The following is a 26,971-nucleotide window of genomic DNA, read 5'->3' as shown; positions in this document are numbered from 1 at the left end:
TTTTTTTTTTTTTTTTTTTTGTCTTTTTTGTGACCGGTAAGGGGATCGCAACCCTTGGTGTGGTGTTGCCCGCATGGTGCTCAGCCAGTAAGCGCACCGGCCATTCCTATATAGGATCCGAACCGGCGGCAGGAGCGAGCATCGCTGCGCTCCCAGCGACGCACTCTCCAGAGTGCGCCACAGGGCCAGCCCTGGTTTGTAGCTTCTAAAGGAAAACAGTAGATCTTAATTCAAGACCAATGGTCAATTTGGTAAATATGGAAATTTTAGTATATCACAAATAACTGCATTTTTCTAGAGAGAAGAATTATTGTATTTATCTGAGTCTTACAGGAATCTTTGAACACGTGAAAATTAAAAACCACTTCTCTGAGACATATCCTCACTATCAGAAGAACTAAGACATTTTACACCTTTGCCAATAGTATGTAGGCATAGGGGATGATTAGTATGTGAAAGTAGATACATATATATCTTTCTCTATTCAAGATGAAATTATGTATAATAATACACTGAGAATAATGTGTCTAATTCTTCTTTTGTTTCTTTAAGGAAGACTGTTGATATGGTAAAGTGTTATTTCTATATGAAGCTATGTTTGCTTCATGTTTCCAAAAACTTCTGTTAAAATATTAATACTCCTAAAATGCTCCTCTATTAATAAAACAGAGTGATATTTTCATTTACTTAAAAATACAATTTCTCTCTACCTCTTAAGTGTGGTTCTCTCAATTTACCTAAATTCTTTCAGTTATGTCTTTCCATGTAAACAAGACCCTTCAACATAACCTAAATTTTATATGATTCCCACTGCTTCTTTCTTTTGTAAAAAATCAGATTTTTACTATTTTATGAACTGAGAATTTTAGTGAAATTCATCTTTTTTTTACCTGTCATACTAATACCTTTGTTGTAATATGTGAAAGATCTTTAACTCCATAAATATTAAGAATATACTGCTAAGGATTCAATTATCTTGATCCCCAAATTTTGATTATTTTTTTCCTCAAGGAATTTTCTAGAAGTTCCTATAGTGAGCTAAATGACACTTTTAAAATCAAACAACCCATCAGTTTATTGAGAAAGACTGTGTTTTCTTGCTGTTGGCTAATAATTTTTAGTAAATTAGGTGTTGCTAATTTTTTAACAGAACAACATCAAAATATCCAATGGAAATAAAGAAAAACCCTTGTAAGAAATACAGATTCAGTTATTTTAGAAGTCTGAAATGAACTATCTATATAGCCAAAATATCTGTCCCACTCAGATAATGCATAGCTGGATTCTGGTTCATTGGAAATAAGCATTTTTTTTTTTAAATTTTACTTCTCAATATATATTGTAGTTGATTTTCATGCCCCTTTACCCGTTCCCCTCTACCCCCTTTACTCCCCCCCACGTCATATCTGTTCACTTGACTTCAATAGTTCAAGGAATTTTTGTAGTTATTCTGTCTTCTTCCCACCCATCCACCACCCTTTATTTGTTGAGTGTTTATTTGTTTGTTTGTTTGTTTTTAGCTCCCACAAATAACTGAGAACATGTGGTATTTCTCTTTCTGTGCCTGACTTGTTTCACTTAATATAATTTTCTATAAGTCCATCCATGTTGTTGCAAATGGTAGTATTTGGTTCTTTTTTAATTTTTTTTATAGCAGAGTAGTATTCCCTTGTGTAGATGTACCACCAACTCAAAATGGATTAAAGAATTAAATATACATCCTGCAAGAGAACATGTGGTATTTCCTCCCACAAATAACTGAGAACATGTGGTATTTCTCTTTCTGTGCCTGACTTGTTTCACTTAATATAATTTTCTATAAGTCCATCCATGTTGTTGCAAATGGTAGTATTTGGTTCTTTTTTAATTTTTTTTATAGCAGAGTAGTATTCCCTTGTGTAGATGTACCACCAACTCAAAATGGATTAAAGAATTAAATATACATCCTGCAACAATAAAACTCCTTAAGGAAAACATACGGGAAACACTCCAGGAAGTAGAAGTGGGTACAGACTTCATGAATAAGACCCAAAAAGCACAAGCAACAAAAGGAAAAACAAATGGGATTATATCAACTAAAAAGCTTCTGCACAGCAAAAGGAAATAAGCACTTTTAAGACAAGCCAATACCAAATCAGGATCCTGTCAGTTGCTTTCATTATAGTTTTACCCTGGACTCTCCCTCATTGTTTAGGGTTGAATACTGGACAGGGTCTTAAGTTGTGCAAATCACAGGTATGACAAACACCTGCTGGAGTAGAAAGAACCAGGTGAGTAAGCACAGTTGAAAAGGGTCCTGAGAAAAGGTAAGGCATGGATGATGGCCCAGAGTCTCGTGGCCTGGTCTTCCTCCTCAGTGCCTTAGGAAGCATGCTCTACCTTTTCTCTCCATATCTAACTGTGGGCCCATGACCACTAATAAAAAACAATGGTCTTCCAAGAAAGGGCATTCAGGCTTTGCCATATACCTCAGCAGGCCTAATTAGTTGTTCTTTCTTCTCTCTTGCTCTATTTTTTTACATCTGCCTATATTCCTCAAGAATTTGACGTTATATGAACAGTGTACATAAATGGAAAATTTGAAATAAAATGTATTTTCAGTCAAGTACCGTTACGTTGTCACAGAGCTTGCTCTGATAATGAATATTTAAACTCAATTCATAATAAGTTCCTTTAAGACTCTGTTTCTGGGTGTAGCACCTTGGCCCTAAAGTATTAAAATAATTAGACTTAATTCTACAATATAGTAATTGCTGGTAGTTATTCAAGTGAGACTGATTTTCCCCTTCCTTCCATAAGGAATCAACTGAAGTATTCACTGAGGTAATTTTCATTCAAATAAAATTAATTAAATATCATTCCATAGTATTTTCATTTGTGTTTTATAACTGTTTATTTTTGTTATTAACAGAAAACTGAGATGACTAAAGAAGAAAAGAATTACCTAAAATATCTGATAAGTTCTTCATACAAACATTATAAAACAATCATACTCTACCTGGACACTGCCAAACTGCAGTCCTCTTGATAAAAAGAAAAAAAAAAAAAGAATAAAAAAAAAAAACCTAGTTTTAGTAAATTCTCATTTCTATAAAGTCTTCTTATACTTTGGCAAAACTGTACAGGTGCTATCTCCCACTGTACCAGTTGTATTACAGCCAAGTATCCATCCAACAATTATTCCCTGGTAATTCTAAAACCCATTGATTTTCCACTTGGTAAAAATGGGAAATTATCTTTAAGGAAGATGCCACTGTGTTTAATACCAATTTTAATCCCTACAATAATCTATGGCCAGGTCCATAGAGATGGTTCAAAATAGAACATGGAGGAGGGAAATATTTATTAATGACAAAATGTGTGACAGGCACTATGTAAAGTTCTGTCTCTATATAATTTATTTACTTCTACAAGGTAATCAAGACTCAGAGAAGTTAATTAGCTCAGTGTCACAGATTCTGCTGAATTTAACGACACATACTAAGTGACTCTAAGGACCAGGATTTTCTATCAGACATGAAAAGTAAGTACAACCTAAGGCACTTATCTCAGTTAATCAAAAAATTATCCTCTTGACTATCGACATGTACTTTTTCCTTTTCCTTTTCTTTTTCTTTTTGTTTTTTTAAATTAAGTATTTTGGAAAGCAGAAAAGAGAGAAAGGAAAGGAAAGGTCACGCCCCCTCCCTTTAAAGATGTGCATTAAAAGTTTTACACATCATCTCTATTTATATCTCATTGGCCAGAACTGATCGTGGGGCCACACCTGGCTGAAAGGGAACATGGGAAATGTAGTTCTTTATTTTAGACTACTGTGTGCTTGGCTAACCTGACAAGTTTTCAGTCTCTCCTTTATCCGTAGTAATACCACTTTTCATTCTTAATATGCCTTATCTCTTATTTCTCAGCCTGTTTTTATTTTATTGATATTCTCTGTTACTTGTTTTCTCTTTCATTAATTTCCACTCTATTATTTCCTTCCATTTCTTTTTTAATAGTTGGAGTTTTTTCCCAGCTCTTTGTTTTTTTTTTTATTATTATTTTTATTTTGTCAATATACAATGTAGTTGATTATTGTGTCTGAAATGCAGACTTGCTGTCTAAAGCTACATCAGCCTTTTGGATATGAGATGTGAGCCTCAGATTGAAGATGGAGGAGAAGGAAGGGAGGGGAGCCCGGGGCACTAAGGACTTAAAAGCTTCCACCCCAGCTTTGGGGGGCTGAGAGAGAAATAAACTTCTAACTTGTTTAAGCTGAAAAAAAAATAAAATAAAAATAAATAAATAAATTAAGTATTTTGGCCTGAGGGTCTAAATTAACCAAAGAATTTTCTCAATTTCTACAGTTTATTCTGTAGGAATGTAAACATAGAGTTAATTTTGTATGAATAAACTTTCCTTTGGTTAGGTCCACTTGGTATCATTAGAATTTATCCAAATAAAGTTTTAATTCATTTGGTCATGTCCAGGTCTACTCTGACACATGTAATATTGGGATAATTACTTTTTTTTCTAGAACAAAATCTACCAACATAACCAGAAGTTCACCTTGCCCCAATACCTAAAAGCTATTTATCAATATCATAAAACTATGAAAACATGGAATTACATTAAGACAAATGTTTACCAAATTATCCCCACTCTGGTGAGTGTTCCCTTTTTATTTTTAATTTAAAAAATAGTTATCTTTTGTGGTGAAAGTAAGCTAAGGAAACGAAATAGATAAATAAAATTTTAACAAGTTCTCAAGTAGAAGTTGAAACAAAATTTAATTAAAGTTTCTAGGCTGGAAATTAAGTTATGAATTATGTAATACAAATACAGCTACAATAGTGGAAAAAATAATAACACATTTATATTGGAGTTAAATTTAAGTGTTTATCAATATTTAAGTTGATTCCTATATCAATTCTTAGAGATAGGTTAAGGTAGAAATATTTCCATTTTGCAAAAGTATTGAAATTTAAAAAGTAGCTGGACCTGGTTTTAGTTAACTTTTAGCCCTCATTTTATTTTTAAAAAATATTTGATTTAGGAAACATTTTTTCTAACATCAGAATTAAGTAGGAGAACAGGATATTAAACCCAGAGAACTGACAATTTTAAATAAATAATATGGGATTTGCAATCAGAAGACCTGATGCAAATAAACTTTTGATTTTTGGCAAGTCACACCATTTCTCAGGATATTTATTTAATGATTTAGTTTTTTAGACATGCATGTAGCACATGAAGATATCTTTCCTACTATTAGAGAAAATAACAATTTTATACCTGTGGTTTACATATGTGATGCCTATACAATGTCCTAAATATTTTCATGTAGATGTAAATATTCTTTTTGTTTGTTTGTTATTGTAAACTTATTTTTAAATAAAATGTCTCATTTCTTTCTTTTTTAAAGAGGTTTTTTTTAATGCTCTCTAATTAACTTCTTCTACTTTAGTTTGGTAAGTGCCATAAATTCTAGCAATAATTTAAATGGAATTTTTATATGAAGAATGTAACCTTAAATAATATTGTTAAGTAATGTAGTTTCAATTTTAGTGATATCATATTTTTGCTTATGAAATGCTTTAAATTTTGCTTGTAACTTTTTGACTCACAAATGTAAGTTTACTGTGTAATTTATATGCATGTGTGTTTTATAAATATTTTCTGAATAAACTATATTGAGTTTTCTCTATAGCTAATAACACATTCATCCATAAGCAATGGCTCTGGGTGAAAAGCGTCATAGATATAACGTTCACACAGATAATTTATATGCATGTGTGTTTTATAAATATTTTCTGAATAAACTATATTGAGTTTTCTCTATAGCTAATAACACATTCATCCATAAGCAATGGCTCTGGGTGAAAACCGTCATAGGCATAACGTTCACACAGATGATTTCCTGTCACTTTTGAGTTGAGCCAAGAAGTTCAAACTCAATATTTTGGTCTAAGGGTGGGCATATAATGTCAAGAGAGTTTCATACACAATTCAAACCATTTTAAAGCAAATCTTCTGCATCTCTTTCTATGGAAAAATCAATTTTTAAAAAAATATATAAAACCTACTTTCCTCTTTTTCTTACTTTCCCTCTTTAACATTTTAATCAATGGATTTAAGGCCATCATAAAGACTCAAGAAAACTTTAATGCACATAAATATTACTCTTCGTGGAGCACCTTTTATTTTTCTTATACTGTCCTTGCAGTATTCAGCTCATCTCCTATCCTGAAATTCTCAATTGATCTTCTTTGTTCTTTTTATATGCCCTGAATATACATTTGCAACATGAAAAGAAAGTTTCAAAAAATAAACTAATAATAATTATTGAGGGTTTACAATGTACCAGTCACAATTCAAAGCCTGTTACCTTTATTATGCACACAAAAATACCTATGAAGTAGTTAATATTATCAGCTGATTTGAGATAAGGAATCCAAGGCTCAATAGAGGTTAAATAAATTGATCACGATAACGCCAAGAAAGTGGAGAAGCCAAAAATCTTACACAGATTTCTGTCTCTATGGTTCAAACACCCCACTGTTGATGCCAAACTGCATCCTAAGGCCAGCTTGGACATTATTTGATAGGTTTTTTTTTTTTTTTTAATTTGAGTACATAGTTACAAACTTGATTTGCTTTATCATGACCTTTTGGCTCTCCGAATGATAAAAAAAGGGTCAAACAAGTTTGTAAAACAATCTCATGAGAAAAATAATAACATAACTGTTATGGATAGAACTGAAAATATAAGTGTATTTTATAAATAGCAATACTCCCTTTGCTGCCATTATTCATGTATTTATTCTACATTTTTAAAAAGAGCTTATCATATATCCCATGATATGAGAATCTTGAGAGATTCATAATTAAGATACCAAACTTACCCTCATTAAGCTCTGTTCCAGATGAGGACACAGAAATAGCAATACAATGTGCTAAATGCTAAGTTAGAGGTAGGGGTAGTACAACAAGGTCAAGTGATGCATCAGAGAAAAAATATAAAGCAAAAGGTATTGAATTGACAGAAAAATTACAAAAGAAACAGAGAAACCAAAAAACGTACAATGGATTTTGAAGAATTTAATTTTAAAATGATTTCTTGAAGTCATTTTGCATAATAAAACTATTGTATTAAAAAATCTAGATTCCGGGCCGGCCCGGTGGCGCACTGGATAGTGCGCCGCTTGGGAAGCGCGGTGGCGCTCCCGCCCGAGGGTTCGGATCCCACGTGCAGACCGGTTCCCGCTCACTGGCTGAGCGAGGCGCGGGAGCAGCACCGAGGGTTGCAATCCCGTTGCCGGTCCCCGGTCCGGTACAAAAAAAAAAAAAAAAAAAAAAAAAAAAAAAAAAAAATCTAGATTCCAATTAGATCAAAGGTTTAAAATTTAGGGAGCAGTAATATCTTGTATGCCTAATAAGTTATTTGGAAAATAAGAATAATGAAAATGTTCTTCAAAATTGGCTGAAAATGTTCTTCAAAATTGGCTGAAAACATAAATATGTTTCACTTAAATAAACACAAATATTTTTATGCTCTACTGAAGGAGCTATTAACTCTCATTCATTAATTTGTTCAAATCTATCTCACCAGAAAACAATTTGCCTTTCTACTGCATAGATTTCATTGAGTCCATCTAGCATGAACATAATTATTAAAATTCTACTATGTGTTAGGCATCATCCTGAACACCAGTAAACATCAACTAATAATAGTTATAAATAATAACATTCTGCTGGACTTGGATGGATGAGAGTGTGTGTGTTCTATATATAAACAAATATCATCTCTGGAATATAAATCCAGTATTGCCTTTTGCTTTTTTTAGGTTTGACTGGAAAATTCATTTTCTACAATTTTCCTTTCTATCATACCAGCATGTTTGGACAGGCTTATTGAAAAGCAGAAATATTGAGCCAAAGAAAGACTGAAGAATATTTCCTGACTTGCGTATACTCTTCCTGTTAGTTCATGTTGAATATGTGGTTTCATATGAACTGGGTTGATGATTACTAAAGATGTTTTCACCTCTGTGAGTTACAAAAACCCATTTCTTTCCTCCCCCCCCAAAAAAAAAAATTTCAAGTTCATTCTTTGGTCTGTAATCATCATTTTCATTGTTCACATTGACCCATGAGGCTCCTAATGCTAATGTAAATAATCCTTTAACAATTTATTTTAACTGTCTTGGCTACCACCAAAATAACTTTGTATACTTTCTAGGCATTTCAGTTTTACTCCTCATAACTTAACCTTGAACACTACAAATTACATTCTCCAGGCACAGCTAAGTTCATAATACTCTTCAGCCAACATTCTACCATCTCTCTGATTTATTCGTGCTTATAATTTGCCACAGCATTAATCCCCAACTTTCACCAGAGACCTTAGTCTTCCTCTCAATACACATTGGCACACTAAAGTAGAAAGTCAGGTACTGAAAACATAAACCCTCCAGACCTCCCATTAATGAAGAAAATGTATCAAAAGAAGAAAGAGAGAGAGCAAATGGATGGGTGCATGTATGCATTACAAGGAAAAACTCTAAGAGGGTACACGTGTCCAGAGGAGATGGAGGATGGGGAAAGTTGTAGAACAGTATATCAAGGAGGAAGGGATAGGGATGAAGGTTATCTGAGCTTGAAATTTGAGTTAAGCATTTGGTTGTGATGGGAAGATATTAGAGGGGTTTTTGTAGGTGAAAAACATATAATATGTGTCTATGATCAGTGGAAAGATTTAGTTTGTGTATTTCATCTTTGACTCCGTGGAATGCATCAGTCCTTTATCCCTTCCACTACATTTCATTCTATCCAATCCGTCTTAGCCTCACTTTCTTATTCAGCCTGAATATTGAAGGGTTTTTTCAGAAAGTGGTTACATATGACATGTATTTTTAAAAGGTGTAACAGGTAGAAGCTTAGAGAATTTTCCTTTGTCATCATAGAATCTTCCGCCCTTAACACTGATTACATTCCATTCTCTCTATTCTCTGTTGGCTTCACATCCCTTCTTACACAGCTCAGCCTAGATCCTTGATTATTTTAAATATTATCTTGATAGTCCACATAATTCCTCTGCCCCTCGACGTTTAACCAACCTTACCTGGAAAACACCCAACCATATACAACTCTGAATTTGATTTCTGCTTCCACTCCAACTAAGCAGCTGAATCTTAAAGTAAGTTTGTTTTCTAAACTTTCTTGGTTACCAAAGATGTGTTATCAAACTTTTTCTTGTTGACCTTAGAGTTAGCTGCCTTCTATAACTCTCCTTAAGCTTCAAATTTTTCTCACCAGAAAACAATTTTCCTTTCTACTTCATAGACAATACTGAGTCCATCCAGCATAAAAACTATCCACCTCCTGGTATGACACATCAATAACTTGATCTAAATCTGAACATAACATTAACTCTCTCCTTCAAGTCTCAAAGGATACATGACCTTCTTCTGGTTCAAAGCTAATAGCTCTTTTGATATTTTAAAATGTCCTCTGTATTCTGTTTTTTAATGATATTCATTGGGGCAAAAGTAACAATGATCAGAACCTATATAAAAAAAAGGAAGAATATTTGCTAATTTACCTTGAGACATCCTCTTTGATCTATAGGTTATTTCAAAATGTGATGCTTAATTTCCTAATATTTGATATTTTTTAGATATTTTTCTGTTATTGATATCTAAGTTAATTATATTGGACTGACAACATACTTTTTACTATTCCTATTCTTTTAAATGTGTTTATGGTTGTTATATGGCACTAAATGTGGTTTCTCTGGGGTATGTTTCATGTGACCTTGCGAAGACTGCATATTCTGATGTTGTTCAGTGGAGTGTTCTATGAATGTCAATTACATCAAGTTGGTTGACAGCGTTGTCCAAATCATTTTTTTCTTACTTAATTATTCCGACAGTTTTTGTTTGAAAAGTATTTTCCCTTCACTTTTGAAGGCAATTTTTCCTGGACATAAAATTTTAGGTTGACCATATTCTTCATCACTTTTACGAGGTCTCTCCTTTATTCTTCTGGCTTATGTTGTTTCTGACAAGAACTTTGTTGTATGCTTATAGTTATTTTTTAAGGCAATCTGCCTTTTTCTCTTCTTTTGCTGTCTTCATGACTTTCACTTTTTGTCTTTCATTCCCAGCAGTTTTAATAAGCTATGCTGTGTGTGTGTGTGTGTGTGTGTGTGCATGTGTGTGTGCATGCACAGATTTATCCTTCTTGGTGTTCTGAGTGTCATGTATCTATGCTTTTATGACTTTGGAAAGTTCTTGGCTATATATTTTAAATATTTCTGCTGCTATCTTTTTTTTCTCCTAGGATTATAATAACACACATGTTCGAACATTTGCTGTTTTTCAATTTGTGTTTCAATTTGGTCATTTCTATGACATATCTTCAGGTTCTCTGATTCCCAGGCTATGTGGAGTCTACTGATGAGTCAATTAAATTCATTCCTTTCCTCTGTTAGTGATTTTTTTTTATTTCTAGCATTGCCATTTGATTCTTTCCTACAGTTTTCATCTCTGTGATGAAATACCTCTGGGATGGTGCATCTTGTCTACCTTTACCTTCAGAATCTTCAATATATTAATCAAAGTTATTTTAAATTCCCAATTTGAGAGTCCCAACATCTGTGTAACAGCTGTGGTTCTGATGTGTGCTTTTCTTTTAATCTTCAGACATTTTATCTTGCCTTTCTGTAGGTTTTGTAATTTTTTATTGAATGCCAGGTATGTTATAGGCAGCCGATAATGAGGTAAATATTGGTAACACAGGGTGTTGTGTAAATCTAATCTAATCCACCACACACCTAAATTTTCACTTCAATACTGCGTGGGAGGAGACTTATCAAAGGAATTTTTTTTTTCTGTAGGTTATTACTGAACTCAGTATTTCACATAAGCCCTAGAAGAAAGGTCAGTTCTATTCAGGAAGTCTCACGTTCTTCTGAAGAACTGAACTATAGGGTAAAGTGAGCCCCTCTCACTTAACAAGTTAACTGAGAAAAAGGGGAAGAAAAAATTTTATTATTTGAGTGGGAGATAAATATTTTGTTCCTTCTGGAGCATTCTAAAGTATTAAATCAAAAGTAATATGTGGGTAAATCAATAAATTGATACTGTGAGATACTAGAGAAAATATTTTAAATGTTCAATAATCTGAGATTTTTTCATTTCTGAGGTGATTTTTAAGGATTCTAAAATTATAATTCTATTATTCTTCATTAGTGTTAATTATTCTGATAGGAATAAACACTGTTTTATATTTCTTATGAAGAAGAAATAGTTATTCATCTTTACTGGAGTTTCTAATTCATTAGAGCTTGATTAAATAGTTGTCATATCAAGATAAAGTCAAATTTAAGTGAAAATATGTTTATTGGATTATAAGACTAATTTTAATTGGTATTGTTTGAGCTATTTATACAGAATTACTTTAAAAGGACATTTTTAAAAGGTGACTGTGCAATTTCTCAAGTAGGTTCTTTTACCTATATTTATAGTTTGGGGCTATTGTATATGATCAGATTGATAGGTTCCCAAAAGAATAGTGGGGTAAGAGCAGCATTCTAAATTATTCAGACAACTGCCATATAATATGTCTGTGAAAATTTGGCTTCAACCAATTAAATCCTCTTGTTTAAGAAACCCAGATAGGGATAAAAGATCATTGCATGGGCCAAGCCCGTGGTGCACTCGGGAGAGTGCGGCGCTGGGAGCGCAGCAGCGCTCCCACCGCGGGTTCGGATCCTATATAGGGATGACCAGTGCGCTCACAGCACTCACTGGCTGAGCGCAGTACGGCCGGTCTCAAAAAAGGACCAAAGAAAAAAAAAAAAGATCAATTCATAAGTTAACTTTATATGGTTAATCTTTAGGTCATAAGTGTTCTGTAATAAGCTCTAGGCTACTTTTAAAATAATTACATTATATTGAGGGATAAAATATTGCCTTCTTTAGGTATAATTCACAATATTTTGGTTTTATTAATTGGCCATTTTTATTTTTTAAAACAGACATTTAAAATACACCACAGGGAAATTTTGGCACTATAAACAATTTTAGAGAGATCAATTTAATTGGTTAATTTGTTCCTTTTTCTGTTTGCTTGTAATATGATGCATTCTAAAATGATTTGAGGTTGCTTACAAAAATTGGCAAAACAGGATTTTTAAAAAATTGATGTGAATAATTTGGTGAGGTGGAAAAATAAGGTGAAAGCAAGTAAGATAAAGCCAGAAATTCAGTAAACATCCTTAAATGAGATGTCATAGTGCCCTGCAGAGGACTAAATATGGGTGAAATACTCTATTCTGAAATTTCTGGTAGGAAAAGAGCACAAATAAATGCAAAACCAACAAACATATAATAACAATGTCTCTAAGAAATTAAAATATACCAACAGGTCAGGAAAAGCCTAGGTACTGGGATCTGTCAGGAGTTTCTCCAGTGCTACTCATATGGAAACAGAATGAGGCACAAATCTTTGTCCCATATATTTTTACAATGTGAAAATAGAACACCTGTTAGTCTTTTTCTTAAATCATCTTTCAATAAAATCCTGGCGTATAGATAGTACCAAAGGACACTATAGCAAAAGCCATTCAATATGCAATCAAAATCATGTTGAACATGTATGTAAGCAGCTTAATTAAGACGAAAAATATGTTTTGAGAAATGGATGCAGTTTATTACTTCCAAAACTTCCTCCATAATTGTGATTTCTCCAGGTGAGATTTTGTTAAGGATTATGCAGAAAAGCATTTAGAGTCTCATCAAAAAAAACTTGAAAATCCATCATATTCTTAGGATACACTTAGCATACAAGTAATATATTCTCACTTGACAAAAAAATGTAGACTATAGAAAATGAAAAAAAATTCAAAATTAATTATAAAAACAATCATCATCTTATTAGAAATAAATACTTCAGTAATATTTAGCATTTAAATATTCATTTAGCAATTAATCATGAATCTGAAATTATTCATAATAAAATACCTCTTGGGCATTCATTTTTACATTATGAGATTTTAAATAGTGCTGTAATAAGTGTCCTCATATATACATATTTTGTAACAGTAGAAATGTTTTATGTTTTTGAAGAATGAAGTCACAAACTTTATTAATCAACTAATTAGAGATTGGTTTTACGTTTTATGAAGAAAACTGAGCTTAATCAAGACATATGCCTGAATATATGGCTGCCCCACTACTATTCAGAGACAGAGAAAAAAAATTGGTGACAAGGACCTAAAGTTTTATGCTACAGGGTATAGTAGCAAAAAGTTTAGGACTGGAAATCTTTCCATGTAGGTGACACCAATCACCCACTGAATCGATAAAAACAAAATCTCAATAAGGCACCCATAGAATGGCTACTTTTAAGCAGTTTTATTTCCTGGTAAGCATTCCGACACAAATTAATTGCAAAATGTGACCAAGGGTAACCAAATGAGGTGACTTCCACTTAAAGAGAGTTTAGCTAAACATCAAGTAATTGTTAAAGGATATCTGCCAAAAAAAAATAATTTTGGCTTTGGTGTCATTTCTGTTAGGTCATATAGACAACAGTTAAATAGCAGGACCAAATTTTCTGTTAAGGGTCTTCCTAGCCAGACTAATAAAGCCTAATAATTCTTTTGTTTCTCTCTAGGAAAAGAGAATAATTTTAAAAATATATTGTATATTTTTCTGAAATAACCAATTTATTGTATTAATGTACATAGGGTCCATCAAAATGAAGCTGCTTCTTTGGGCCTGCATCATGTGTGTTGCTTTTGCAAGGAAGGTGAGTAAGTGGACTTTTAAAATTGTAGCAGTAGTATAACCATTAAATAATTGTTGGCAGGGATTCCTGCTAATGATATAGTTATCACAATGTTTAAAATAATGCAGCAGAGAGAAATGTTGATGAACATGATATTTGGTATGTCAAACTTTCCAAAGGAAATTTTAAAAATCAAAGTGATAAATCTGCAATATCTAAAAAAGGATAAACAGCAAGGAAAAGAGGTGAGTTCAGAAATGTAGGGGGCTGGAGGAGGAAAAAATTATAAGGAACTAGAACCGCATGTAAATTATCTTAACAGAGTTTATATCTTCAAATTACAGAATGCTGAATAGGGCTTCCTCTGGCAGTGAAGTCCCTTTGCTAGAGGTATTTAATGGAGAGTCAGAAGGAATTCTTGACAGGCCATAACGACCTTCAGTGTTGTGTAGACAGATGAGACAGTACACTAAGAAATACCAGATGGCAAATTCTCTATCCTAGCCAGTGAGTGTGCTAAATATCTGCTTTTTAAAAATTGAAAAAACAATAACATATACCCCACAGGATTGTTTTGAAGATTAAAAACATATAAAGTGCTTAGCAGAGTACCTAAGATATAGTAGAAACTTAAATGTTCCTTGATATTATTAGTTATTGTTATCATAATTACTATCATGTCCAAATTTCAAATTATTATTCTATCCCCTAAAATTACCTGAATTAAACTCTAATTCTTAAAATAGTAAATGATGAGTTTCCAACACTATTTTTTATTCTTATTCTGTAGAGCATTATCTATGCTGAATTCATAAAACATACTAAAGCTTCATCGACAAGCAAGTGGACATATGGTCCTTCTGATACTATGAAGAGGTGGCAACAGACAGTTCACACACACACACACACACACACACACACACACACACACACACACACACAGAGAGCAGACAAAACCTGGGAGGGAGAAGAGAACAGCAAAACCACATATACGAATAAGAGCTGAATGATCTTTCAGATGGCAAAGATTTATGTACTGTAGAATATTACAAACCAAAATCCATCCAGCCAAAGTAAAACTTCCTGAGATAATTGTCTAAGTCAAAAATATAGTGATGATGATGATGATAAACAAATAATTTATACTGGTTACTCATTTCAATAAGAAATCAACAATAATAAAGACTGCTAATTCTTCAGTAGTAGGGAAATCTGAGTACAGATGCTTTCAAATATTTAACCACATTAAAATATTTTTTCCTTTTGTTTTAGAAGCGGTTTCCCTTCCCTCGTGAGGTAAAATATTTTTTATTTACATGTAAATGTATATATTTTTTTACTTTAAAGTGTACTTTATATTTAAAAACTCTGATCTCTTTACATTGCAATTTAAAGACTGCTACTGCTGTTAAAATATTAGTGTTATTAATTGCTTCTGGTTTGATGAAAAATATTTATGGGATATAAATATATTTGGGCTAAACATATTTACTATAAGTTCTTCATTACTTTTCAATGAGCAGAAACATTAAATAAGTGCACTTACTTTGTAGTGTAATTAAATTTTTGCTATACCTAGATTTTCCCCTAATGGGAAAATCTATAATATTTTAGAACAATATAGTCAGTTTATTTCAACAAACTAAGTGATGAATCCAGGGAGGTTTCACCCCCATGAAGGATTACAGCAGAATACACCATGCAGTAGTGGGTGTATTCAGGCATGTGTCTTGAAGCTGGGAATTCCTAGCAGGAGGGGTGTGTCCCAGTGAGTTAGAATATTTTGATGTACCAAATATCTATTAATTACCCCCACACAGGAGACCAAAACATTTATCAATTAACTGATGTTAGATTTTTCAGTTCTTTGTCATTTATTAATCAAATTCTGATGACAGGACTGTGCTAAGAAAATTATACTTGCACCTATCCACAAGTGTGTAGTGGATAAACATGACAATCTAGCAAGGAAGGTCCAAGAGATATGGTCTGGAATATGCACACTTTTGACCAACAACTCTTAAAATATATGGCAAAGGAATAGGAATCTTTTTGAAAATAATTTTTAAAACTGGAAAGATTGTGATATTAATTTGAATTTCTTATGAGCTAATATTTCAATAATCAGATTCCAGGGCTCTTTAATAATCATGTCAAAATCTTTCTTTGTTGTAGAAGCGTTTCCCCTTGGTTGGTGAGGTAAAACTTATTTTTTTTATTCATTTATGTATAAATGTATTTGTTTTTACCTTAAAGTGTATCTTACATTTAAAAACTCTAATTTTTTTCTTCATTTTTCTTTTATTTTTAATTGAAACAATTATACATATTTATGGGATACAGAGTTGACTATCAGTATTTGTGCTCAGTATATGATGATCGAATCAGTGTTGTTAACATGTTCTTTATTACAAATCATAATTATTCTTTGTGCCCATTATCCAATTTCTCCCTAACCCTCACTCTCTCCCCTTTTCCCACCTGTAGTGACCACAGATTTTTTCTCTCCTTCTGTAAGTTCAACACATTATCATGATTGTCCTTTCCTTTCCTTTTTCTTTTCCTTTCTTTCCTTTTCTCTTTCCTCTCCTTTCCTTACTTTTCCTTTCCTTTCCTTCTTTGCTCCCCCTTTAGAGTGAGGACATGCAATATTTCTCCTTCTATGCCTGGCTTATTTCACTTAACATAATTTTCTCTAAGCTTATCTATGTTGCAGCAAATGGCAGAATTTCATCTTTTTATGGCTGAGTAGTATTCCATTGTGCATTTGTACCACATTTGCCTTATCCAGTCATCCACTGATGGGCATTTAAGTTGTTCCATATATTGGCTATTGTAAATAGAACTGTGATGAACATAGGAGTGTAGGTATCCCTTTGACATGATGATATCCATTCCTTTGGGTATATATATACCCAGAAGTGGGATTGCTGGTTCACATGGTAGTTCTAACTGTAGTTGTTTAAGAAAATCTCCATATTGCTTTCCATAATGGCTGGACTAATTTACAGTCCCCCCAACAGTATAAGAGAGTTTCTCTGCATTTGTTGTTCTCTCTTTTTGATAATAGCCAGTCTAATTGGGGTGAGATGGTATATCAATGTGGTTTTGATTTGCATATTTCTGACAATTAGTGATGTTGAGCATTTTTTTTTTATGTACCTGTTGGCCATTTGTATGTCTTCATTTGAGAACTGTTGATTCAGCTCCTTTGTCCATTTTTTCATAGGATTAATTTTTTTAAATGTTAAGTTATTTGAGTTCCTGTGTATTCTGGATGTTAATCCCTTGTCAGATGCATAGTTGGCAAATATTTCCTCACATTCTGTACGTTGTCTTTTCATTATTGTTGATTATTTCCTCTGCTGTGAAGAAGCTTCTTATTGCAATATAATTCCATTTGTTTAATTTTTCTTTTGTTGTTTGTGTGTTTGGGGTCTTATTCATAAAGTCTTTGCCCAGTCCTACTTCCTGAAGTGTTCCCCCTATGCTTCCTCCTAGGAGTTTCATATTTTCAGATCTTATACTTAAGTATTAAGTCCACTTTGAGTTGACTTTGGTATATGGTGAGATACATGAGTCTAGTTTCGTTCTTCTATACATAGATATCCAATTTCCCAGCACCATTTACTGAAGAATCTGTCCTTTCCCCAGTGTATGTTGTTAGGTGCCTTTGTCAAAGATCAGTTGGCTGTAAGTACATGGATTGATCTGGGTTCTCTATTCTATTTCATTGGTCCATGTGTCTGTTTTACACCAGCAACATGCTGTTTTGGTTACTTTAGCTTTGCAGTATAGTGTAATCCCTCCAGCCTCTTTTTTGTTGTTGTTCAGGATTGCTTTGATTATTCAGAGTCTTTTGTTGTTCCAGATGAATTTTCTATTTCTGTGAAGAATGTCATAGGTATTTTGATGGGGGTTGCATTGAATTTGTAGATCACTTTGGGTAATACAGGCATTTTCACAATGATAATTTTTCCAATCCATGAACATGGATGTCTTTTCATCTCTTTTGGGTACTCTCTAATTTCTCTCAGCAGTGTTTTGTAGTTCTTATTGTAAAGATCTTTCACCTCTTTGGTTAAATTTATTCCTAGGTATTTTATTCTTTTGGTAGCTATTGCAAACGGGCTTGCTTTCTTGATTTTTTTCTGCTTGTTATTGTTGGTGTATAAGAATGCTACTGATTTTTGTGTACTGATTTTGTATCCTGCAACTTTACTGAATTCATTTATAAGCTCTATGAGTTTTTTGGTAGAGGTTATGGTTTTTTCTGTATATAGGATTATGTCTTCTGCAAACAGGGACAATTTGATTTCATCTTTTCCAATTTGGATGCCCTTTATTTCTCTCTTTTGCCTGATGCTCTGGCTAATACTTCCAACACTATGTTGAATAGGAGTGGTGAGAGTGGGCATCCTTGTCTTGTTCCTATCCTTAAAGGAAAAGTTTTCAGCTTTTCCTGATTCAGGGTGATGTTGGCAATGGATTTGTCATATATGTTTTTTATTGTGTTACTTAGTTGTGATACTTTCCTTGTATAACTAATTTGTTGAGTGTCTTTATCATAAAGGGATCCTGAATTTTGTCAAAAGCTTTTTCTATCTCTATTGAGATAATTGTATTGTTTTTGTCCTTGTTTTTGTTGATGTGATTTCTTTACAATGCAGTTTAATGACGGTGTTGCTGTTAAAATATTAGTACTAATAATTCACTTGTATTAATCATTTATATGACCCACAATACAAATAACTGACATTTGCCTCTGTGAACACCCTGAAACTTATATCACTCATTTATCATATGTTATACTTTAGGGGATTCTAGCAGTATGATCCATGGAAAAAATTTTAACTCAGTAGTTCAGCAAACCAACCTAAAATTGGTAAGAAATATTACATTTTAGGTGGGAATGTTGACTGCCTGGAGAATGTAGCATCCCAGAAGTGTGAGCAAAGAAACTTCGTCTGATTTTCCAATATCTAGAATCCCAATACTTTGCACAGGGACTGCACAGAGCTGGACTCACTTTATACTTTTAAAAATAAATTATAGAATTTCCATTACATTTCTAATCTACATTACTTTTACAATCCACATTTATTGTGAAGTTATATTGATGATTTTGTGGTAAACACAAATGATGATCTAATGTGAATATCTTGTGTAATTAAGCAGCTAGACCAAAATTAAATCAGAACATTTGGTTCCCTGTACCTAAAAGTTTATAGATACATAAGAATAAAAAATGTAAATGACAGTGTAAAAACACTGGAACTGGGAAGACATTATAATTGATCATTGTATATACACTTTGTAAGAATGTATTTTATGATACCAGAATATACATAATCACCAGAAAACTGAGAACAAGGCAAAAAATTATATGACTTAAGAAGGAAAATTCCAAGTTCCTCAGAGTTTTGTCAGTTATAGTCACTCTGAATGTAGAGATATAAAGAAAGATGTTTTTCAGTGGTATAAAATTTAACACCAACATTATTTTCTTTGTGTTTTAGAAATTTCCCTCATCCAGTGAAAAGGTAAAACGTATTCATATTTATTTATATTTTAAGATACGGAAATGTATTTTACATTATTCACTTTTTCCTTAAAACAGCATTTTCTGTCTAATGTTAAAAAATTTAATATTATTATGTTTTTCCTTGAAACGCTAAGGAAGTAATTTAGGAACATGAAAGCTTCTCTTCCTTTGATGGGCTTATTTAAATACACAAATATAAGAATAAGCATATTTATATAAATTTTATAATTTTTATTCCTATTGATATACTGCCTAGCTTCACTGCCTGCTTATTAGGTTAAACCCTTTAAAATAAAATTTAATTATATAAAGTTTTACATCATAGAAAAGTATTATTGATAAAGAAGGCAATACTTTCCAACAAATATAAAAATTGGGTTTATGTTCATAAGTAGTGTCTGTTATTGGCAAATTAACTTAGAACACATGTAAAGAAAATAACTCCACCTGATTAACACTAACATAAACATATAATAAATGTTAAACATAGTTTATCATCTTTTAAAATATTTATGTTACTAAAAATCAAAAAAAAATTTTAACTATAATTGATCCGTATACACAACAGATAAAAGAATTCAGGATCCCAGAATGTAAACCATAAGTCAGCTCCTTGGGAAAACTGACAAATTTATAACAGGAAATAAAACTTCATGTATGTGAAACCAAGAAATGTCATAATTTTCTGTAAATTCTTACATAATTTTTTGCCCTTGGAGCTCCCTAACAGTCTTACGTGGATGTAAACGACAAACCTAGAGCAATCAGAGGAAAATACAGAGGTCCTAGCAAAAGAAATCATTTGAAATCTGATAATAAACTCATGATTAAGGTTAATAACCTACTCACTTAAAACATGAACATCACACAGAAAATTAAATATGAAAAGCCAATAGCCATCCACACCCAGTCTGCTTACCCTCTAACTCACAATACAGGTGCATGACTATGAAGGAATGGAAGCTTTGGTGAAGGGTGGGAAGGAGTTCATAAGGACAAATCTGGAACGTGAGACACCTGGGGGAGGTGTAGCAAAGTAAAGGCTTCAACAGGACACATTAGAGACCTAGAGGGCACTGAGGGCAGTGGGCAGGGCCACAAAGAGTGCAGAGAAAGTGGCCTGGAAGCACCAATCTTACAGTCCTCACCAATCCTATAAAGTGCACACACTTTCCATCTATTTTTGTTATGACCTAGGCTGGTATATTCTACAGTCTATAACACTCATTTATAAACACAAAATATTTCTCCCTCACTTGGAGTTTATTCAATTTTCTTAAGAAATTATTACTTCCTATGTCAAAAATTATAAACACACATTAACCTTTTAAGAGACTAATTAGAATTCTTTTTAAAAAATCATTACTTACTATGTATTATCACAGTTAGAACATCGATAATATATGAGAAAGGACAAATATAAACAATCAACTTAAATTGACTTCTTTGCTTCTTCTTTAGGATGACAATGACTATCGTTACCCACTTAATCCATCTCTGCCTATTCCTAATGGTTTACAGAATTATAATTTGCCGCCTCCTCTTTACTATCCCTCAGTGAATACCAACCCCAATTACCCTGGGAATCCTGACACTGATACAGGTGTACCTCCATATCCCTGGGTTTTTAAATCTTCTGGAAATGCCCATACGTACCATATCCCTGATTTTCCCTTAACTACTCAGTTGACCACTGCTTCTCCTGCTCCTCCTCCTCGTCCTCATCCTCCTCGTCCTCGTCCCCCTCCTCCTCCTGGTGCTTCCCACCTTGTCTTTCCTTCAAGTGTTCCTGCAGCACCCACTGCCCCACCTATTGCAGCTAAGCCTGTTGTAGCTACATCTGCTATAGCAGAGCCTGCTGCACATGAGCCTGCTGCCACCAAGCCTTCTCCAGCCGAGCTTGCTGCAGCTGAACTTGCTGCAGCTCAGCATGCTGCAGCCCCACCTTCACTACCTGAGCCTGCTGCAGCCAAATCTCCAGCTGAGCTCACTGCAGCTAAGCTTGCTGCAGCTGAACATGCTGAAGCCAAACATTTGCCAATTGAGCATGGCGAAGCTAAGCATACTGTAACCAAAACTTCTCCAGCTGACCTCGCTGCAGCTGAGCTTGCTGCAGCTGAGCATGCTGCAACCACACCTTCATTGACCGAGCCAGCTGCAGCTGAGCATGCTTCAGCCAAAACTCTAGCTGAGTCTTTTGTAACTGAGCTTGCTCTAGACAAATTTGGTTCAGCTGAACCTGCAGCAGCTGGGCTTGCTGCAGCCAAAACTTTTCCATCTGAGCCCTTTGTAGCTGAGCCCCTTGCAGCTGAGTTTTCTTCAGCCAATTCTGCTTCAGTTGAACCTCCTGGAGCTGACCCTGCTACAGCCAGATTTCCTTCATTTGAGCCTGCTGCCCCAGAACCTCAGCTGCCTTCTCCTGACCAGGTAGGTTGCCTATACATTACCATTGTAATGCATAAGATCTGTCGGAGAAGAAAAGAAACACAACCTCACCACAAGCAAACATATACCAATGTAAACATGTTGAACAGCTTTATTGAGATGCAAATGATATACAGCAAACTAAGTGTATTGGAAGAGTACACTTTGATAAATTTCAACATATGTATACACCCATGACAAGAATGACCAGGCTAATAAACATATCTACCAGAGCCAAAAGTTTCCTCCTATTCCTTTGTCATCCCACGTTCCTTTTTCTCCCATCCCTGGTCTGTCTTTTGTCACTACAGATTAATTTGCATTTTCTAGAATTTTATGTGAGTGGAAACACACTGTATGTACTCTTTAGTGTCTGGTTTCATTCACTTTTAGAAATCTATCCATGAAGTTGAATATAACAATAGTTCATTTTTTTACAGAGTATTATTTTATTACATGAGCATACCATTATTTTTACCCATTTATCCATTAATGGACATTTTTAGCTTTCAAGCTGAATGCCATTTATTTATTTATGTATTAATCATCTATCACAATGTTAAATAAAAATGATTAGATGGACATCTCTGCCTTATTCCTGATATTAGAGGAAAACATTAAGTTTTCTCATATATCTACACATGCACACATATATATACATGATATGTACATGTCCACACATTAGATATAGATAGATAGATAGGTAGATAGATAGATAGATAGATAGATAGATAGATAGATAGATAGAAGCTTTATTATGGGAGGACATTAAGTTGCTATGCTTTTTTTTTTTTTTTACATTTTATTAAGAAGGGACAAATATTTTTATCTAAGGCTAATGTTTCCCATTATTGAGATCAATCATTCTGAGTACTCAAACGTATGCCCTGTGTGTTTTTAGCTTTTTCACTCTGGCTAGTGGAACCAAGAACTTTCCCCTGCCCTGTTTGTACATCAGATATTGTTCCATTTTGTCTTTTCATGTTCTTTACCTGGCCTTAGGTAGTGCTTTCATACAAAAAGTCAATACTCATTTGAAAATGTGAGGGTAAATGCTTTAGATCTTCATATGTATTTGTATCCTTCTTTCCTCTCAGATAACTCTGCTCTGTGAATTTCAGCTACCTTAGCCTTCCTAGACTCCCAGCTCCATCTCCTTAACTCAGAGGGTGCACCAGAATCTGCCTGTGTTTTTCTCCCTACACCAACCCCTTGAAACTCTCTGAAGGCGGTACACTAGGACAATCATAAGGTCCACCTACTTTGCCACTGTCCTTCATAGCCTGATGTTCAGATCTTAAAAAACTGATTATTCTCATATTATTGTACATTTTTTGTGTCTTAGGCAAGAGAATAAAACCAGTTTCTGTCACTCATCTTGACCTAAAGAAAAGTTCTCTATACTTCATTTAAAAAGCAATCATTTTAAAAAAAATAGTTAAGAAGCACTTGGTCCTAAAGTTTTGGTAGATATGGCCCAAGGGATTAGGCTATTTTATCACAGGGAAAATGGGATTCCAAACTACATGAAAGATACTCTGAACCCTGGGAAATAGGCTGAAAACAAATGGAAGTTTAAATCCATAAGCGAATAATTTATGTAGTATGTTTTTACTAATTCAGTATTTCTAGTTGTTGTTTCTTAGAAGATATGTACTGCTCCAGACAAGTATAAACAACTACACTTATTCTCCAATGCTCTACACATTAATATGTTCATTCAGTAGATTTCTTTGACCCAAGCACTTTCCACCTACTGGTATGTACCTGCAGCTCATGGTTCACATGACAGAAGGGCAATGTTAGAAAGTAAGGCTAAAAGAAGCCTCAAAAATACTGCTAAGTATCTGAAACTTCATTCTGTAGCCAAAAGAATTTATTAAGGATCTTCAATGAGAGGAGTGATTTGACCACTACTTCTCTGTTTTAGAAAACTAAATCTGGTGGCAATATAGAATATTTTAAGTATGATTCATTAAGAGATCATTAGGACACAACTTCTTAAAGAAGAAAGATTATTTAGAACAGATAGGCCCAAAACTGTGAAATGATGTACATTTTATCATCTATGAAGAGATCTTTTTTTCTTTTTTTAGGTAAAGAAATGAAATTTCCTAGAGAAGAGAGTATGGTGCATTTGTTTCTGTAAGTCATGCATGATCGTGACATTTATTTTATTTTAAATTCTGGTAATATTTATTAAAATTTGGCAGAAACATACACACAATAGAATGTTGTTTGATAATATGTTTGTGTACAATCGTATATTTTAATAAGGACAAAACAATTCAGACTTAAAATGTTTATATTAAATCAATCACTATCAAACAGCATTCTGTTCTAAAGAAGTTATATATTTGTGCTTTTTAAGTGTCTCTTTAAAGATTTTTTAAAATCAGTTTTCCTGTATTATTAATATTTCTCAGCAATCTCAAATTTTATCTGAAATAATCTGAGACTGGTTATGAATACCTATTGAATTAATTTTCATGTTCCTTGTCAAACAAAACATAAATTTTTCATAGCTATATTCTGATAGTTTATTTCATTATGATTATGATTATGATTATGATTATTTTAATCAGCCCACCATGCATCTTTTATTTTCTTTTGACTGCCATCACCTGTGTACATGTGATGATCAAATGGATATTACTAGCATATTCATTATTACAGATCATAATTATTCTTTGCGTCCCTTACTCAATCTCTCACCAATCCCCCTCCCCCCAATAACCACAGATTTGTTCTATCCTCCTGAAAGTTCTGTATATTATTGTGGTCTTTTCTTCCTTTCTTAGCACCCACTTATGAGTGAGAACATGCATTATTTCTCTTTCTGTGTCTGGCTTATTTCACTTAACATAATTTTCTCCAGGCTCATCCATGTTGTTGCAAATGGCAGAATTACATTCTCTTTTATGGTTGAGTAGTATTTCATTATGTGTGCGTATATATATATACCACATTTTCCTCATTCAGTCATCCGTGGATAGATATTTAGTTTTTTCCATATTTCACTATTGTAAATAGAGTTTCTTAAGCAACTACAGATAGATCTACCATACAATCCAGCAATCTCACTACTGGAATGGAATCCAGTGGGAATCCAAAGGAATGGAAATCATCACATCGATGGGATACCTGCACTACCATGTTCATCACAGCTCTATTTACATAATCACAAGATTTAGAAATCACAGATTAAATACACTAAATACATGCTCTGAAACTACCTTTGAGTATATTTCTAATACATGAAAATGAGAAAGTGGGGTATGGAGAAGTGCTGGTTTTCTGTTACCCAGAACCTCTGAAATTATGAACTCATGTCCTATGTAAGGAACATGGGCTACTTTTGGAGAACTAGAAAGTTCTTTCTTAAATTGACCAAAATTGATTATGACTTGAATATTCTAAAATAATAATGGTCAGTATAAGGAAAAAATATTCCATATGAGGGAAAGGGGTCGAACTATGGATGGGAAGAGAAATTGTTAAACTTCTCACAGGTCATTCTGTGTACTATCCATTTAGCCATCCTTACCGCAAATTGAAAACCAATATTTTAGAAAATAAACTAACAATTTAGACCTGAAATCTCCCAGTCTCCAACTGCTACCCCCTCTCCTCCCCACACACACCCCACTCCATTCCTCAACACACACATTTTTGGTGAAAAAGCTCAGTTGGACTCATTCCATGTTACTCATCTGATCAGGAGATAAGCAAGAAATCTGATCGGATTCCTAGTTTCAAGTTCTCATTCCTCCATCCCTTCCCAAAGCTGTTCCAATTTTAGTGTTATAAATATTTACTGGACAGAAAAATGTCAAGGCTTTATTTGACTGTCAGCCAAATCAAAATTTCTACTGAAGTGACATAGTAACTAAGGTAGAATTGAAAATCAATTGTGATGGCAGTTATTATTCTTGGTGATGCTTCTTAACAGCAGCCATTGCCAAGGAAATTAAAAAGTTTTAATTTTTAGTTAAACTCTGACTACTGCTATATTTTGGTTTTTAGTAATTTTACTACTATGTAAGATAAAACTTTGGTTAGTGAAATAGTTTAAGATATTACATACACTAAATAATTTTATATTTTCAGTAGGCATTTGTATTTACTTTACCGTGTTAATTCCTTTATTTATAATAGATAAAGGGAAAAAACTGCTACATCTCTGAAATAGTCTCTCCATTAAAGGCAGAGAATGAACTCTAGTTCAAATCATTAAATATCAACAGACAGTGGTGATTTGAAACCAATACCCACACAAAAAACATCCCATGTAATATGTACATGCATGCAAATAAATCATAACTTTGAATTAACACTACATTGATAAAAGAATTGTTATAAGACTATATTATTAATTGTTATAGGAATACATAATTCTTGTAAGAATGAATAATTATAATAATTTACAATATCTATAAGAAGACAGACTTAAACAAGCTTGATTCTCTTAAAAGTGTATTTTATTTGTGGCATGGATTTTTAGATGACCATTCAATATAGTCCTTTAAAATAACATTAAAATCACAAAGCAAGAAAAATAATTTCATGTTAAGTACAAGTGATTTTGTAACTTTATTATACAAAACTAATATGTTATTTTTCTTTTTTAGGTATGGGTGCAGAAATCAGTGAAATCTACAAAATTTTCTTTTTCAAAGACTATTTCATTCTCTTATATTAAAACTATCAGTCTCACCACATTAATTGGTTTGTGATGGTTTTTCATTGGACTTAATTTATACAAAAATAATGTTGATGGTGTGTTTTTTTCCCAATTCAAAATTTATACTACTTTACAAATATGTAAATAAGTTATCAGAGATGTAAACATATGATAGTAATAAGTGCCTTTATTAAAAATAGTGTCTGAAAAATACAACACAAATAGGTTTTTAAAATCTTTTCTTTCCAAATTCTTTCACATACAAGTGGACAGAAGGTGGCAGAAAGGAAGAAAACCTGCATTCTATGGCTCTCTCCCCATTTATTACCCCCAAAATATTTCATCTACTCTCTAAAAAATTTGTGTAGTATTAACTTATAGAGCATTTGTCAGTGCTGGTAGCTGTTCTAAGCTCTTTACAAATATTAACTCATTAAGCCCTTATAATTAGGGCTAGTATGATTATTATGAGGTTAGTACTATTACTGTCCTCATTTTAAAGATTAGGGAACTAAGTTACAGAGAAAACAAATGATTTGCCA

General features: G+C 33.2%; 1 protein-coding gene and 1 long non-coding RNA gene across 2 annotated transcripts; both read left to right on the top strand.

The window, feature by feature from the left end:
- Nucleotides 1–13,746: 13,746 nt before the first annotated feature.
- Nucleotides 13,747–21,366, top strand: PRR27 (proline rich 27). The gene is made up of 4 exons (XM_008581789.1): nucleotides 13,747–13,797; nucleotides 15,952–15,975; nucleotides 20,783–21,249; nucleotides 21,348–21,366. The coding sequence occupies exons 1-4, from the start codon at nucleotides 13,747–13,749 to the stop codon at nucleotides 21,364–21,366; spliced, it is 561 nt and encodes a 186-aa protein (XP_008580011.1).
- Nucleotides 21,367–21,377: 11 nt separating this feature from the next.
- Nucleotides 21,378–26,455, top strand: LOC103597903. Its single transcript, XR_551154.1, has 3 exons — nucleotides 21,378–21,748; nucleotides 23,842–23,890; nucleotides 26,377–26,455. It is a non-coding gene; the product is annotated as an uncharacterized LOC103597903 (long non-coding RNA).
- The last annotated feature ends 516 nt before the right edge of the window (nucleotides 26,456–26,971 follow it).

Source organism: Galeopterus variegatus, unplaced genomic scaffold (assembly GCF_000696425.1).
Source record: "Galeopterus variegatus unplaced genomic scaffold, G_variegatus-3.0.2 Scaffold2460, whole genome shotgun sequence".
Lineage (NCBI taxonomy): Eukaryota > Metazoa > Chordata > Mammalia > Dermoptera > Cynocephalidae > Galeopterus > Galeopterus variegatus.
This window is presented reverse-complemented; position numbering and strand designations above follow the sequence as displayed.